Source organism: Zonotrichia albicollis, chromosome 6, assembly GCF_047830755.1.
Source record: "Zonotrichia albicollis isolate bZonAlb1 chromosome 6, bZonAlb1.hap1, whole genome shotgun sequence".
Classification (NCBI taxonomy): domain Eukaryota; kingdom Metazoa; phylum Chordata; class Aves; order Passeriformes; family Passerellidae; genus Zonotrichia; species Zonotrichia albicollis.
In genome coordinates, this window is record NC_133824.1 from 58,172,702 (window position 1) to 58,191,116 (window position 18,415).

At 40.9% G+C, this 18,415-nt stretch overlaps 1 protein-coding gene across 1 annotated transcript in view; it reads right to left on the reverse strand.

Annotated features, from left to right (window-relative positions):
• The window catches only part of MNAT1 (MNAT1 component of CDK activating kinase), a 119,994-nt gene that overhangs the window by 48,129 nt on the left and 53,450 nt on the right, over nucleotides 1–18,415 (reverse strand). Inside the window, exon 6 of the mRNA XM_074543957.1 lies at nucleotides 17,279–17,404. Within this exon, the coding sequence (XP_074400058.1) occupies nucleotides 17,279–17,404 (126 nt within the window). The remainder of the gene's footprint in view (nucleotides 1–17,278; nucleotides 17,405–18,415) is intronic.

The following is an 18,415-nucleotide window of genomic DNA, read 5'->3' on the forward strand; positions in this document are numbered from 1 at the left end:
GTTAAAACATGACACTTCATCAACTTTTCTCTCCCACATCTCCTGTTCACAGTGTTGCTGTGTTGGCTGAAACATTTATTGCCAGGACAGAGCACTGACCAAGAGACCTACAAGGAACAAAAGCCTGCCAGAGCCTACAGCAGCTCACCTTACAAAGTCACCTAAGCCCCAGCCCAGCTACTCCAGCAGCTGCACTGCTCTGTTCCAGGGTATTAGCACAAGCAGGGAGCTGCAAGGACTGCTATGAAGTCAAAGAAATTCAGACTTGGTTTAATCTTTTCTAGCTCAGATTTAGACCTATATTAAGAGGCAGCCCTCAAGTGCTACACAGAGCATTCTATAATTCATACAATAGTTGAGTCACAACAAACCAGCAGCCTGGCCAGGATAATGCTTCACTGGATGCACCTACATTTACTTCTGTAAAGGGCTACAGTTTGCTTTTAATTATTCATAATGTTCTACAATGTACTTGGATGTGTATACTGTGCATACACACAGCAGTTTGAATAAAATAAACACACCTCAGTAATTAGCTGATTGCAGTGCTCAAATAGTGCTGTTTTTAATGAGATGCTCTTTGTGTGCATGGAGGTTTCTGTTGTGTGTGTGTACACACAGATACACCCAAACACAAATAATCCAGGGCATGAGCTAAACAGTTTTAAACAAAGACTATCACAGAATGTTTGCACAACCCTGTAATGCCCCAATCACGTGCACCTTTGCACATGGGAATTATTTAGAGGTATGTCAAACTAACAAATTTCTTTGCCATCAGAAAATTTTATCATCCACTTACCTGGGGCTTAGACCCAGATTCAGCTCAGAGAACTACCCAGCTCCAAGCACACAAAGAGCCTCACAAAGCCAAAGGAGCAGCCACATTCCAGTTACTTTGCCTGGATTGTGGCCTGCAAGTCCAGTCCAACAAAGCCAAGCAAGCCTAAACCTGATGGGTAAGCTGAGCCCATCCGCCGTGCTGCGATTACCTGTGGCAATAAACACCACGCTCTAGGAAGCACAGGCTTGCACAAACAGGCCCCCAGAGGAACAACCAGCACCCTCACAGCTCCAGCCTCCACTCCCTGGCCCAGCAGCTGGGCAGTGCAGCAGGTTGTACCCAGGTGGGTGACACCAAGGTGTGCCATTGCTGGCACACAGACCCACCAGGAAACACAAAGGGGCTCTGGGGACTGAACTGCAGTGGGGACAAAGTCACAGAGCTGAGAGTGAAGCCCAGAGGAATACCTGCTTGCTTGGTTCCAAAGCACATGCTGAAGGGTTTTCTGGGCCAAAGCCAGGGTGATCCATATCTTATGAGATCAAGCACCTCCGCCAGGTCTGTATCAAAAATTTATATGACTGTTTCAGTGATCCCATTAGCCCACAAGGGCAGACTTTAGCTCAATACTCAAGATACAGGCAGCCAGATGAATTTTACCAGGCTAATTCACATGCCTGAAGCATTTCCAAAGCAAAAACCAACTGGTGTGAGTTGTCTTACCAGTTTAAATGGATGCTTGACCATCACTTTCTAAATGAAGATCAGCATCAGAAGACTAATACAATATTATTAAGTTACAATTCTTATAATCTATCTGGCTCCCAAGTAGTATCTCAAGATCAGTTATTTATTATATCAATCACCTTAAGTTCATGATCTGGGCCCCAATCCCATGGGCCAAACAAGTTGAGAAAAGAGTTCCACTAGGGACTGTACATAATGGGGTCCATTACTCACACCAAATAGATCAAACCTCTTTAGAAAGTTAACCTACACAGAAAGTTTCCAAATTTCTCTAATCATGCATTTAAAACTTTAAAAGGAAAAGAGTAAAGTATTATAAATCATGCACACACACATATTTAGAAATCTGTATAATTTTCAAAAGTGGAGTGCAATTCTAAGAACAGCTGACTACAATAACAATTGAATTGTCCATAATCATGTTGGTGTCCTTTTAGAATAATACTTATCTTAGCATTTAACACTTCTTAATTAAAAAATTGTAAAATGCACTACAGACAAACCATAATCCCTGTAAACTGATGTTCAGGGGCATCACTTTCTTCATGGGATGCACCTCATCTTGTCAAAACAACACAAGAAAACTTGCTTTCCTTCCAAATGCACACCAGATTTCCCTAATCTGTGCATTTACCAAACTGCATGAACAGAGAACTGGTGGTTTGATGCAATCAGCACAGTGCCATTTCAAGCACAGCACATCACAGCACCCTTAAGTCTTTTTGGAAATACCTCTGCTGCTCAGCAGCACCAGCTTTCCACCAGTTGCTGCTCCACATGCTATTGCCAATCAGCTGCATTTGCTGTAGTGCATTCCAAAGTTTACTAATTAATCTCTGCACTAAACCCCACTGATGGCTGGTTGCCATTTGAAATGATCATCATCTTTTATTTAAAGACATAGTGACCGTATGGCCAAACTCAGACCTTATTTGTAAGAAAGAGGTGAGCCTCATTTCAGGTAGTTAAATCCAGAGTGGTTTTTTTTTGTTTTTTTTAAACCTGGACAGAGGCAATTATTAATGGTTTGAGGATGTTTACATTAGACACACTCAGTCATGTCAGTGTTAATTGTCAGGAAATGGGCACACTCTTGCTTTCTGAGCTCAGAGCCACATTCAGCAGAGGGTAGGAGATGCAAACCACTGCAAAAGAGAGCGTTCATTTCTTGCAAAACAGCCTGCCTGCTTTGAAGCTGTGTGTTTTAAGGATTCCAGCTTATTGCTCCATTTCAGATGAGTTTTTCAGCAGTGATTTCAGGCAGCCCAACCTCTCACACCATTGTTCCAGGCTGCTCCCATTCAGCAGAGCGTTCTGGCTCCCTGACCTTCACAATGACCTCTACAAAAGCAGTTGTGCATTTCACTGTGGTGTAAATCCTCACAGACAAGTCGAACCTGTTCTTTTTGGCATCCAGCCCTTCAGATGAATACTCTGCAGAGATTTATTATGAAAGGGGAATGAAGGGGCATTATTGCACAACATTCATCCCTCACATACAGCTAAGTTCCATCTCTTACAACTTCTGAAGGCTTTTAAATAAACAGATCATATTAATTATAAAAATCCCTCTTGCTTCTCACCAATTTTCTGCAATTAAAATTTGCTGTTGTTTACAAAAAGGTAGATATGCCCAGGAAAATGCATGTGTGTGAAGGTGTTTTACATTATTATTAATAAGTAATATTCATACTTCCTGTTACTATACACAAGGGATTAGTGTTTCCTAGCACACCATTCACTTATAACACTGAAGTATTATTCCATATTGTAGCAACACACATTGCCCTAAAAGGGTCCATTAATTATTTTTTTAATACCATGAAGTTGCTGCAGGATATTAGACTGTCTCCATAAGAAATATACTGCTATGGTAAAATGATGAATGATGAAGTTTGCAGATTTTTAATTAGATTTCAGAGCAGTAAGAATTTATAAAGTTGTTCTCCATGGCCTTAGCTTAATACTTTGTGTGACCCTATGCAAATAATTAGAAAGAGATTCAAGATTCCATTAATCAGAACATATAAAAACATGAAAGAATAGTGAAAGGGGTAGATTTTATAAACTCAGTGAGTCTGCCAAAGTGGTCAGAGAGAGCAGTAACCCTAACACTCACATCATCCACATTCCTTCAGGTTTTCCAATTGATCCTTCAGCAAAATACGTTCTGTTAGGGAAGGGAGAAACCATAACAAAAAACCACCCAACCTAAGTTGCATTGATATTTCAATCCAAAAAATCATGTTCCAACTAGCTGCAGTCACTTGGTATTAACCACAACTGAAGCATTTTCACTGAAGTTCACATTCCCTGATCCAAATCTCCGAGTTCCCCTCAAAAGCTCCCTCCCCCCACTGTCAGCTGTCACGGACAATTGACAATGCACACGCACATCCCTCCCAGAGCACAAAGACAGAGCTGCTGTGTGTGTCTCTCCCTGTCACCCACAGGCCATGACAGGTAGGGCTTCTCTCTCCCCTTCCTCAAAGTGCCAGCTGCCCATTCCTTCCCTTCCCAGCTTCCTTCTCTGCCAGAAAACCACAACAGCAAAATGCACAGCAGCAAAAACTTCCCTGTGCAAAAGATACATAAAAACACAGTCTCCTTCCACCTTTCTCAGGTCCAGACTGCACTTTCACAGCTCCAGAGCTGCAGGCAGGAGTTTCTCCAAACAGAACATGCAGCTGTGGTTTTCACTTTATTATGTCTAAATTCACTTCCCCCCGTAGTTGCAACTCTGCCACCTCCACCACCGTCCACTCCATTTCTGAGGCTACAGGTGAGAAGAGAAGGACTGAAAACAGCAGAAGGTGACCCAGCATGGTCAGAGTGCTGCCTTTAACAACAAAGACAAATTATCTGCAGTTCTAAAGGAGCTTTCTTCCTACAGTAGAAATTTCACATTTTGAAAAGCTGCAGTTGCTATGTACTTTGTCTCTTCATAAATAAACCAAATAAAAACTGAAGTGCAGCTACATTTATGATTTGGTCTTCATAACAAACAAAATAACCCTGATCCTTCCAGTAGTTTATTCAGGATTTTTAAAAAATCCAAAGATTTTTCAAGTAGATGATAGAGAGACAACGCCAAAGTTATACCTGGCACCTACAGCACAAATTGGTTACAATTTAAAAGCAACAAGCAGCTAAATGGGTACAACACTCCTCATGAATATTTATATTAAAGTGACACATCTGTTTAATTTTATATTTCAAATACACTTAACTAACCAGACAAAAAACAGGTTAAAAATTAGCACAAAGCAAATGCTGCACACAACACTACCAGTGAAACTGAACTGACACAACATTAAGCTTTAATATAAATTGCACCTTAAGGATTGGGATGGGGGGCTTTTACCCCATATTCCAAAAGTGCCTGGTATGTGATCAATTATTGGTCAAACCCTATCTAGGCTTCAGATTCTACCTAAACAGGAATTCAGTGTGGCATCATCCCACCGAGTGGCAGATTAAGGTGCATAAGTGAAACCAAATGGGTAAAGTCAATGAAAGGATGAAATTCTCACTGCAATCCCCTCTGTGCTCTCTCATGAGCTCTCAAACCAAGCCCTCTTCTTCTCCCCCATAACAAAAGAAAATCCTAATCATGTTTTCTTGTAAACAACCAGAAAGAGGAATGTTAGGTATGCAGACAAGGCCAAGACAGTGGCACCCCTTCAGAAAGGCAGAAAATTCTTCAAATATTTACTGATTGATCATTCCAACTTGGCTTGTCTGAACCCAAAGGGTTTTCACAGGGAACCATTACAAACAGGATGTGGGTGGTTTTTTTGCTTTATGTACCACAGGTACCAAACACAGGTACCAAAGAGAGGCAGCCCCAGCCCTGGGGTGCCCAAGCATGGTGAGGATCAGGTGCCCCATGCACCCCTTTAGCTCTGACAGCACCCAGCAGCTCCTGGGTGCTGGAGCACTGCCTCTGGCTGCCTTGCAGAGGATCACATTTCTGTCATCTCTGTGCTTTGGAGAAGGCAGTGATGCTCTATTTATTTATGCCTCTCTTTCAAGAGATGAAACAGGAGAATGGCTCTCAGACCTACATATATATATATATATATATATGCTGCTTTCCTCCTGTACACAGCCCTCACTTTTAACTTGTTCCTCCCTCCAAACCACTCACCTTTTCCAAGTCCTCCAATTCCACATGCACCACCTTTTAAATGTAGCATCTGTGTCCTGCAGGATCTACCTCACTTGCCCAGAATAATACAAGAATCATTCTTCTCACACAAAACCACCATTTCATTTTCTACTAATCATGGCAAATGCTGCAAGTTCCAGTCTCCTGGCCCCCATCCAGCCAATTTAGATAGATGGTTCCACATGTGCTCTCTGTCCTTCCATTTCCTGCCCATACCACGGCACACATTTGTCTCAGTGAGTCAAAGCAGCTTTCTCTGTAGTCACAATATTCTTTAGTACTTTATATTTTAAAAAAGAAGCCTGCATAAAACACAGCCTATTACCATGCTGTTACTGACTTTGCAAGAGGCAGAGGATTTTACTGCTTTGCCACACATTCTGCTGAATTGTAATGGGTCACAAGCTACGCCTGAGCCTTGCATTTCCCCCAAATACAGAATTACCTGTGTAGCAGCTGTGTTCAGGCAAAGCAAAACAATAAACTAAACTAGTCAATTCTCTACTTCAATATTATCCATGTTTTTTGCCCTTACAGTAAAAAGCTTGACAAACGCAAAATATTGAGGAATGAGGATAAGCCAGACTTTCAAAGACCAAGGCACTTCTTCATGAAGATAATTTGTTTCCTTACTAGCTAAAGCTGTTAATATTCCCTTCCAGAGACACCCTGACAATCACTCCATATATACGTGGACATGCACCTTTTGATGTCCAACATGCCTCAAACAATATTCCTTTCTCTCACCCTCTGCACCTGAACAAACATTTTTAAGGAAAACTACTTTTGAAGTCTCCTTACAAAACATTATCTCTTTGATCCAAATATCTTTCTTCAAGTACGCTCGTACAATACAGATGCACTTGGATGGTAATGGTCACTATTGAAAACTAGAGTCCCCAAGAGCTTTGAAATACATCTCAATTTTTAAATTATTTTTTGATTTATAAATGTGCCCTTTGAAAGCTCAAAATTTGACTTCTCTGAGACCCTGGAGAGAACTTTGCTTTTATTTATTTGCTGCGTGCACTTATGCAGGAGCTAAAGTACAGAAAAGGTGGTACATGCACAGAATGCTGCACAGCCCCAACCAATACACTGATGATATTTTCTTTGTAAGAAATCAATATATTAGTAATTAATTTATCAGTAAGGCTGGTGTACCTTGGACAAAACTGAAGATGCTACAGGAAACAAGTTCTGGCCATTTATCCCTGCCTGAACCCTGGTTAGCACATGTGTGGGTGTCACACTGGAAGCCACACAAGTGCTCACACAGCAACCTGACCTCAGAGCAGGATTCTCACACAGGAACTGATGATGATGGATGGGTACCACAATCCCCAGGCCCCCAAATCCTTCTGTCCCCTCTAATTCCCTAATTCTTGTGCAGAAACCACTCAGCCCTTGTCTAGAAACTCCCATCCCACTCACAGCCGCATTTATGCCAGCTCTGTCCCAAATCTCTCCCCTCAGTGACGGTGCCATGGCTCCCCATGTTCTCCCCAGTTTGTCTCCTCTGCTGCCCTGTGCTCCCCATCCCCAGCAACCCTCATTCTGGGCTCCAGGAGGGCACCACTGCTGCTGCCACCACTTGTTACTGATTTCTTGGCTCTCCTTGTATGACCAAGTCTGGCAAGAATTTCAGAAAAGCTGTGTTTGCCCAGAATTTGTCTGAAAGTAGCCATGAGAAGAGGGAAGTAAGAAAATTCAGGCATATGGGAAATCTTTTAACTGTGCTGTGAGATCAACAAACTCCACGTGGACAAATGGATTCTGGTTCATAGAGAAATGCAATAACCAGGAGTGAAACCAGGCTGGGAGGTAAGGCTGCACACATGTGCTTTAATAGGTAAGTCTGTCAGAGCAGGACAAACAGACATGGCCCAGCTGAGTGCTGACTCAGAGCAATCTGCAAAGCCACCAGCCCTGCTCTCCATTCCAGCTCTCTGCAAAGCCACCAGCCCTGCTCTCCATTCCAGCTCTCTGCAAAGCCACCAGCCCTGCTCTCCATTCCAGCTCTCTGCAAAGCCACCAGCCCTGCTCTCCATTCCAGCTCTCTGCAAAGCCACCAGCCCTGCTCTCACTCAGGTCTCCAGGGCTCCTCCAGGTACACAACAGAGAAGATGAAGGAATGACACAGAACTGCTTTGATCAGCAGCAACAGAAGAAAGGATTAGAAGCAAACATTTGATGTTCTCACAGATGCAGACAAGTGCTAAGAAAAAATGGATCATGGCAGGAAGGTCACACATACTCCTGTGCACATATACAAATGTACTACAGCTTCCCTAAGTGGCTTCAAACACTTCATTGATCTTACTGTAGTTCTTTAAATGTTCTTGCTGCTCTCTTTAAAAGAATTTCCCTCTTTAAAAGTGCTCAGCTGAATGTCATTTCACATCCAGTCTGTAAGAGTAGAGACAGTCTACCAACCATCTGTAGAAGAAATCAATTATTTTATTGTTAAATGACAATTAAGGTGACTGAACTGTTTTAAGACCTAAATTCTAAAACATTTAGTTCTCTAAAGCCCTCTTTACATAGTCATCCTCAAGGACTTAAGAAGCTCCTACAAAGAGGTAGAGAACTTTTGCCATGTATCTAGGTTGAAAATGAACTTGTATCAGGTCAAGGACACACTGAATTTCCCCTAAAATGTAAAAGCAAGGGCAGTAAGTGTTCCCAGAGGCCAGGATTGCAGAGCCCCCATCTCAGGAGGTCTCTCAGAACAGGTTGGGACAGGTCCTGCCAGGAAGTGCCCCTGGTGCTGCCTCGTGGCAAGGGGAAGGACCCATGACCCTCCAGACCAGCACTGTGATGATACAATTTCACAAGTACCTGCTGCAATTCTGCCACCACAGCTTCTCTTTTTATTATTTTTTCTTGCCTGATTTAAAATTCCATCCTCACAAAGGGACTTTGTCCACTCCCATTTTTTATCATCTCTATAAGACATAATGCTCATACTTGCAATTTTGGACGAGTTATTTCTTTCTGTTTCACTCCAGCACTACTTTCTCATGGGTTTACTTTTAAACAGTGCATCAAACAGCACTGTTTAACAACTTTTTGCATTAAAAGTGTGGTTCAATAACTTGGCAATATTCCTTTAGCACAAACTCCAATATTTAATGTTTATGATGTTTGCAACTCTTGGCCAAAGTATAGCATCAAAAGAGCATGCACTGAATTGTATCTTGTTAAAAAGAACAGCAGCACTGAAAAAAGTTATATTGGAACAATCTATAAATGTGTTTACATTATATGAATGATTTGCTGTTCCTTCACAAGGCATGTAGGAAGTCAGCACTTCTCAAATGTGTAAAGTATTTCCATGTGCTTAAAGCACGATCTTTCCAAAACAAACAATGATTGAGAAATTTTTTATTATTCTTTATTTCCCTGCCAGCTGTTTTTTTGGACTCTCCTCTCAGCCACCTTCTTTCTTTCAGTCAGATCCCTCCTTATTGCTCACAGTAACACCTACTCAAGCAAAGGTACATTCAGAGCTGTAAGAGCCAGAAACAGGAGGATCTCAGGCTGATTTAAATGGCATTTTCCTTAGATTGCTCTACAACGTGTCTTTGTGCTATCTTAGCTGGTGGCAGGTCTGGCTGCTGCTTGGGATGGAATTCGGGCATCCCACATGAGAGCCTGCAGCCCATTCCTGCTGCTCTGTCCCAGTGCCTGCTCCCAAACAGGCAAGGAAGCAAATGACAACCTGGCTGAACTCTTGCAGCAGCCTCCCTTCTCCCTGTGAGCCCTTCCTTGGGACCAGAACATGCTGCATGTCACAGAGATGCTCTCTGAAAAATGACAGGGAAGAGTCAGGTGTACAAGTAAACTCTTGGGCAGCTCCAAAAATCACACAGGACACTAAAAATCACAAGCAAAAAAAAATGAAAAATCAACCCAAACAAAAAAAACACAACAAAGGAACAACCCAAAAAAAAAAAAACCTCCTAATTCCTTCATTCCAAAAAGTGACAGCTAAAGCACAGATCTGCTCCACTGCTGGCCACAGACACTTTAGCTAACAAGCACATTGGTCATGCCATTCACTCCTGTTCAATTAACACTGCTGGCATTATTTAATTTACTAAATTCCAGTCATTACAGCTGTGCAAACTTATGGGTCTAATTTGTATTTATACTAATATGTGTACATAAACACGTGCAGCTTTAGCCATGTAAAGGAGCCTTAAAGCAAATGAACAAATATTATTTTAACAGAGCAGTATCAGAGAGCCCAAGCATAAAAAAGAATCAAGTCAAGCAGTTCTGATTATGTCTGTCCACCAAACAGCTTAATTTGAACTAGAGCATATTTCCTAAGGCATTCCAAACTAAAATCCTGCAGAGAGCTATGGGGAGACACAGCACTGCATTTTCAAAAGACAGTCTCCTTTTCCAAGGCCATTGCTGTGTAAATGAAGGGAGGAGAAATAACAAATACTGTCATTTACTTTGCCTTTTTTCCTCCAGAAACATTTTCTTACCAACATAAAGAACAAAATTCATTAAGTCAACATCATGTGCTGAATGTTTATGCACTTTGATATAACAGTAATTACTTAGTAAGGCCAGAACCCAATTAATGTTTCAGACTTCAGTCCATGGGCTGGAGTGCACAGGAAGCATTCTGATGATAGATCACTTAAATAAAGTTTATTTGGCATACACTTCAAAACCAGAGTTCAGAAACTCAAAGCACAGTTCAGCATGTATGTGCTTGACTCTTAACAAAACATCTCTGTTTAAACAGAGGGTTAGAGATTTAGTATGACAAATGTATTTACTACTACTAATCATTTTCCATCAAGCTACTCGGAAGTTGCAGTCATATTGTGTTTATAAACTTAGGAGATTTAAGGGAGCAGTAGGTGGGTCACAGGACTGTGGATTACTTTTTAAATCCAGCATGTTAATCCTAACTTGAGTTTGAGCTTCCAGCATATTTGGTGTCCCTCAGTTTATATATTTGAATTATATAGCTACATATTGTGAGAAATGGTAGAGATCCAGCAGCCATGATTTCTTTTTCCTCTCTTCAGAAATAGTGATATAAATATTCAGAAATTCCTCCTTAGCAAATCAATGCTCATTGTTACAAACAAGACACTGTTACTGCTGACAAAAATTCAATGCTAAAGCAATATGCAATGTACACTGATAGGAATCAGGAAATGGTGCTCAGCAGCTGCACAACCCCACCTGTCCCAGGCTGCCTGCACCCCTGTGAGTCTCTGCTCCAGGGAAGCTGCTTCCCTGAAAACCTCCACCAGAGACCCTCTGCAAAGTGCTGTGACTGCCCTGACTGGGGCATTTGGAAATGGGAAAGGGATTCTGCTTCCTGATACTGAGCCTAGAGTGTCCGAGCTGGGACATAGCCACCACACACAGGCACAGAATGCTCAGTGCCACTGGAAATTTAACCCTTACATGCATGTTCTCTAAACAAATATACCTATTCTAAAAGGATCTATATGCCTAAACACACTAGGTACTCTTGAAAATAAGTGCTGTAATTTTGCTGTGATTCTAAACTACCAAGAGCTGCAAAGAGGGAAATATTCCACCCAGCTGTAAAAGAGAAATGTGCGTGGTATGAGCCAAAGATTAAAAACAAAAAACCAATTAAACTCAAACTGGCACTCATCTCAAAGAAATCAATTCCATCTGAACAGTTCCAGTCTGAAGATACACCAGCTGAGCTAACAGTGAAGGAAGCCTTGACTGCTTTATTTTTTAACTTCAGGCAAAAACTAAAAGCACCCAAAAAACCCCAAACACACTAAAATACACTGCACCAAAACCAACAAACCAACCGAGCAAACCAGAGCAGTAAGAATTGGCAAAGCAAGGCCCCCTCAGGAGCTGCAGAATAGCTGTAGCCTAAACCACAGTGTGAAACGCACCTCACTCACCTTAGGGTACCTGGCCTATGTCTGAGCAACTTTGAAGGGGCACAATTGATTAAAAAAGAGTATTTTGACAGACTTTTTTGAGATTGGAATAGGATTTTGGATAATTGCTCCACGAGCTATAAAAGAAACAGACTGAAAAACAGGAGCAGTTGTTTGCACAGGAAGCAATATTGCAGGAAAAGGCAATAATAAAGAACAGTTAATTTGACCTGAGCTGATGAGGTCAATGTTTTAAAAGAAACAGCTCCACATAACGTAAAATAAGAACGTTATTTCCCATCAGAATAATACTGCAAGTGTAAGACTGCACAAAATCTCTTCCCTAACACTTGTTATGTGCAGCTTAGTGGTAACACACATTCCTGAGGTGTCCTAGACATCCTGTGTCTGACACAAATCCACTCCTCTGAAATATTGGTTCTACAACTGCTCCCTCCTGCAACCTCTGGCTGCTCCGGGCTGCTCTCCCCAGCATCCAGCTACCAATAACCTGAAACTGCAAGAACTGGAGCAAATCTGGGCAATATTCAGAGCCACAAAGTTATATTTAACACTGCTGCTGTGATTTGGACAGGGAAGCAGTAGCTGGAGCAGATATTTCACTCCTAATTCGCTGCCATTCAGGGGTGCTGTTGACAGGAGATGGAGCCCAGCTCGGCGGAAGAGCCAGGGCTGAGGAATTCAGCAGGGCTGGATCCTATTCCTCCTTCCTGCACTGCTCTGCTGGCTAATCCTGGGTGAGAACATCCCCTCTGGCCATCTGCTTCCCCTCCCCTCCCTCCCTGACACATCTATTGCAACTGCAAATTCACTGCGCTGGGGACCATCCTGGTCATGGTAAAGCACAGAGCACTCTGCACTAATAGTTCTATTAATAAATATTCCCACTGCTATTAAGTAATAAAATAAAAATGATGGCAAGAATTGGAAGGTCAATGATGCATTACATTAATTCTGAATTATTTGGATATAAAATGCAAACTTTCCCAAGCAGGAGCAAACCAAGGGACACCTATGTTGTTTTCCAGCATTTTTGGGCAATCCAATTAGAGGTAATTGAGTTTTTAACTGCATGGGATTACTCCAAGAATACCAGCACTAGAGGCTAAGTGTCCTGGGAAGCTGGGGGAAGTCCAGGACAGTCCTTCCAGTTCTGTAATGTTTCTTTTCTTGAAAATGAAAAAAAAAAAAAAAACATTAGAGAACTGGAAGGAAAAGAAAAGGGACAGACACAGAGCCTGAAATGTGCTGGAGATGGCATGAGCTGAACCAGACTAAGGCACTCAGATTTTCTACAAACATAGAAACAGCTGGGCCATGAACTCAAAGGTTCTGTGCTCCCAGTTCAACAAATTCAGGAGGACTTAAATACATCCACACTTCTATGCATTTTTAACCACAATGCTGAGGTAAATCACAGACCTAGAAAAGCCTTCTACAGTACTGTCAACACTAGACATAAAAAGGAAACTAAATTCATGTAAAACAACTCCTTCCTGTTGCATTTGCAAACTGCCATTTGTCTGCAGTACATGAGAGCATCTCTTTTACACCTTAAAATGAGCTCCACATTAAAGCTACCTGACAACCAGAAATGGTCATTACATTCACCAAGAAACAGAAGAATGGTTCTCTTGCCAGACCTTGTTTTGTACCTCCTGACAAGCCCTAGACATGCTGGAAACATTCATTTCAGACAACTGTGCTCTTTTTGACAGCTGCTTAAGTCTGAAGTATCACAATTGACAGGAAATCTCATTTTTAGCACTATTGCAGCAATTAAGATTGCTACACTTCCTTTTGTAGCTATACCCTGATTGGAGATTGGCTTTAATAAGATTGTTTGAAAATATTCAGATGTGCTGAAAGTATGTTTCTTAACATGATGAACATGATAAGGAAAAAAGCCTGGCAGCACTGCCTCCCCCTACCCAAAGGGGTAAATCAAACTGATTGATTTGGAATGTGAGCTTTGTGCACAGAGGATAGAACTCACTGGAAAAGTTAAAGAGCAGACTACAGAGGAAAAGCTACTTCCACTTGAAAGGAAGAAAAAAAAGGAATTTCATAAAAGGAAAAGTGAAGGAGACCCTGTCTCCATGAGCTATTTGTCTGTCTCGTGCTATAGGGGATGCTCTTGCTTAGCTTACAAGACATCCCCTCCTCCCCCTGCAAGCAGAGGAACTCCCAGCACTAAAATGACAACTTAAATGAGCCAACTTCCTTGAGCACTGCCCAGGAGACGAGAATGGACATGCCCCTAACTCAGACACCAAGAAACATGTCTGATTAGCAGTCAGGCAGAAGAACATCTCTGACCAAGGAAAAACACTCCTGCTCAAGCTGAAAAAAACCCCAGTGGATTGCCACAAGTGGCATATTTCCACAGCCTTTGTGTAAACACCAGCTCTGGATCAGCCAGCAGCTCAGCTAGCTCTATCTGGCTTCCCTTCTTTTGAAACAAAATTAGAGGAAAACACCCATCAGAAAAGGTCAGTGGCCAAACTATTAGGAAAAAATAAAAGCCCAGGGGAAAGGCATACATAGTGATTCATTAAATGCGCACTGCTAAGCCTCTGACAGTGGGCACAATCCAGACTTTTCACACAAATGTCCTGAATTCGCAGAACTCTTGTGCCAGAGCATTAATTAGAATTACATTTCATAAGAAATTCTCAGTGCTCCCCCTCCAGCTGCCCCACCAACAGGAGTGGTGTGAACCCCATGGTTCAGAGGGGAACAAAGCCAAAGCAGCCACAAAGAGGACAAGAAAATCTCCACCCACTTCACGTGGGCACCTACGCAAAAGGAGAACACTGAGCATCTCGGGTTCTCAGGGAAACACTCAGCCTGGCAAACAAGCATGTCCCAAGGTGGGAACTCACCTGGCACTGACACAGAACCCACCCTCACGGATCATGTGCAATGAGCAGAACTGCTTTTCACAAAGCCAACCCTGCTCCAAGGTGGGAACTCACCTGACATCGACACAGAACCCACCCCCATGGATCATGTGCAATGAGCAGAACTGCTTTTCACAAAGCCAACCCTGCTCCAAGGCCAGCAAACTTGCATTTGATAACTACAGTAACTCTCCAAGACGCGCCCCAATCCTAATCTGAAAACATCAAGAATTTGAGATTTTGTTGCATTTCAGAGCCAATTTTAACAGTGACGCCAATTAACCAGCAGAACATTGTGTGAACTTCAGGTCTTATTCCTTCCTTCAGTTCCTATTTAGATGGTATTTGTTGAACTACATTTAATGCTGCACTGCTCAGAGCTGGCATGTTCTGTGCTAAGAAGGTATTTGGTGTAAATTGAGTCATCCCTGAACCACCTCCTCAACCAGAGGCAGAATGCAGCACACAGAGCAGATTTTCTACCTTTGAATGGACTTTTGTGGCTCCTCTTCACGTTCTTTCTGATTTTTGCACTCAAAATGCAGCCAGCAGAACTCTGCAGTCCAACACTCTTCCCAGTATTGCATTCAGGAGAAGTCCTTTCCTGTTTATTGCTGGAATATTCACATACCCAAGGCCCCCCACACACATTGTGGCTGAGGGTCAAACTGGTTTACTTACTTAGCTAAACTTCCAAATCCTCTTCCCAGAGTCTGACCAGCCTGGGGATTTATTTACTCTTCTATTTCTCATTTTGCATTTAGCCTTATTAAAACACATTTCATTCAAATGAGGCCAGTTTGTCAAAGCAACCCTGTAAATGATAATTTGCACATATCCATAGAAATTCAAGTTCTGCTTCCAAGCACTGAGCTGCCTCCTAGCAGAACATCCACAGAAACATTCTCAGGCTGTGGAACCAACTTCTTCAAAAATTATAAAGTTATGCATTTCATTCATTTATTGTACAGAGTATCAATATTGTTATTATTGTGTAATAGAATTTCTATTTTTTAAAAGTCATGTAATAAATAAATCAAGCACCTGTAAAGAAAATAAGGAAACATTCATCTTTCTAAGCAAAACCTGTAATGTTGTTGATTTTGATGCCATCCATTTCCCATAAATAGTAGTCACCAACTTCAAATGCTTCTATCCTTAACCTTACTATTAAAAAACATTAATAGATATAAGTACAATTAAATTGTTCTTTTTCAATTAAGGACTAAAATCAATCAGGGTGAGGAAATTTTTGTTTCCTGAGATTGAACAAATTAAGTTATTTAGCTATTCACATTTTCTGAACAGTAATGAATTAGCAATTAGTTATCTGGCATATCCCCTATTATTCCAAACATTAGGATTTAAATGTCCTGCTGCTGCAAATCTCTTCATCCAAGTCTTTCATCATTCTGGGATGAAATTTACTTAGGGCTGCAGATCTCAAATGTCCACTAGCACATACTGCATTCAATATTAATTTACCACATACTGCATTTAATATTAATTTTTAAACAAATTAGAAAATACTTCCACTGAACTCATCACATACATAAGCTGATCATCTTCCTTTGCCCACAGAAAAGACACAGCTTAGGAAATTCTGGCAATATTTTTTAACAGCAAGAAAAAGTACAGCCATGCAGACAGAGTATTTTTTAAACAGAACAAGAGGCATTTTCTGTCCACTGGCTTTTCTACACAGACCGATAATCTCTCACAAAGCACATCAATCTCCCCTAGACTGTTAAGATTTTAAAAGAAATAGAAAGAAGATCAATTTACACCACAGGAAAACAAGAAAACAATCCACACAGCCTTGCAAAAACTGACACTGTTTTGGAAGAAAAAGCTGCAAATGCTTCCACACTTGAACAGATAATGAACACAGCACAAATATTCATGGCAAAAATAAATTGATTACTGATAGGAAACTAGCTTGATGCACAAATTTTTGCTTTGCTGACTTCTTGGTTTGTTGAGGAGAGTAGAGAGTGTTGGCTATTTTCAACACATGCAGTTTACCATTATCAATTCTAAAATACAAAGTAAAAAAAGTGGATTTTAAAAAGTCTAAAAAGAGATTTAAAACATTACAAAGCAGAAAATCAGCAAGGTGCAGAAAAGATCAGTCACTGGTGCTCCCACCTCCAGTTTTACATTTATGTACTGAGGCTGGTGTGTGCTTGTGCCATGTCATGACACAGAACAGGAATGCCCAGAGATCTTCAGCTACCACCCTAAGGTGACACATTTGCAAAAATACTTGTTTCCAAGAGCTAAATAACAATGAAAATAGAGTCCTTAACCTTGGCATCATTTTCTAGTCTGTCAGTCTCATACAGATTACTGCAGTGCTCAAAATAAATCTGAAGAAAGTGCAGATGATTCTTGAACTTCAAAAATTTCAACTTCCAGAATTGGTACACAAACCAGAAAAATAATTCAAGGACACCAGAACTTCACAGGGAGAGAGCTATAATTTATGGTTTGGTTTTTGACAACTACACAATGAAAATGCTCCATATATATTTGTGATAACCCCTGCTGGGTGGGTCATCACAATATGCCAACTAACACAATGATGAAATTCTTCAATTCATTCCTAATTACTTATTTAATTGGAAGCAAACAGTCTATTTCATGTAACATGCAACTCAGGTTTAAGCAACCTCTGAATTTCATATGAGGAACTCCTTGATCTTCTGAAATGCATTAAAAAAACCAAACAAGCAAATCTTACCATTTTGATGCCAGTGGAAAACGTGACTGGTTTGACAGGTTTGGGTTTTTCCAGCTGCATTTCTAGCTGAGTAGATCTGTCCTTATGCTGAGCTAAGAGCAGAGAGGCAGGAAGATCAGAGCTCTCCTGTAAATATATGAGGAATAAATTTGAGTCCTAGACCAAAACAAATATTAATTAACACTGCACATTCTTCCAAACTGCAAGCTGTGACTGCAAGGCCATCACTAGGAGAACAACAGAATGCCAAGTATCCTCTCCCTCAGAAAGAGTTTACAGAAAAGGATCATTTTCAGTAATAAGAAAAAGCTGCAGCAATCCCATAAATCAGAATAACCTGCAAGCAACCATTTTTATACAATCCACATTAAAGACAATATAACAGGCTCCTTATTCCAACTGGCCAAGGCAACAATATTTATTAAAATTAAAAAAAAAAAATTAGAACTTAATCAGAGAAGGAATAATACTGAGTAGTATAACTTGGATCAGATGTTTATCTAAGACACATTCTTTCTCCCAATGAACTCAGACCAGTTTGAAATTGTTTCCCATTAGCTTTCACCTGAGGCCGTTTGGAAATGATCCTTGCTCTGCTCTGCACAATGGCACTATTGTGAGTGCAACCAACAGCATATTTATTTTCTCCTTCAGCAACTTATTTTTAGGGAGGCCAGCCAATTTTTAAATATATGTACATATATACACATAAAAAGTAGTAAAATGAATAGTTAAGCAAATGAATTACTTAAACTGTCAGGACAGAATGATTATTAGCATACATATGTGGAAGTGTATTTTTGAGAGAGTCAGGAAATTATTGGCTAAGTAATTTTCTAAGAGACTAATGTGACTATCTACATGCACACAGAAATCCTGGAGAATTCCTGGCTAGAACTGCCATGAAGCTGAGAGCAGGAAAGAAGTTCAGACAGATTCTTCCTGGACTGCTCTAGCACAGGATTTTATTCCTAAAGCTCTCACAGATCACATTTACTTCTGTTTCAAAGAGCCAAGCAAATATTGAACTATGAAGTCATTTGTTACTCACAAAACCAAGCAGATTTTATTAACAGGACTCTGATTTTTTCATTATTCAGTTCAAGGTAAGAAGTTTTTAATGCCACAAAACACCTT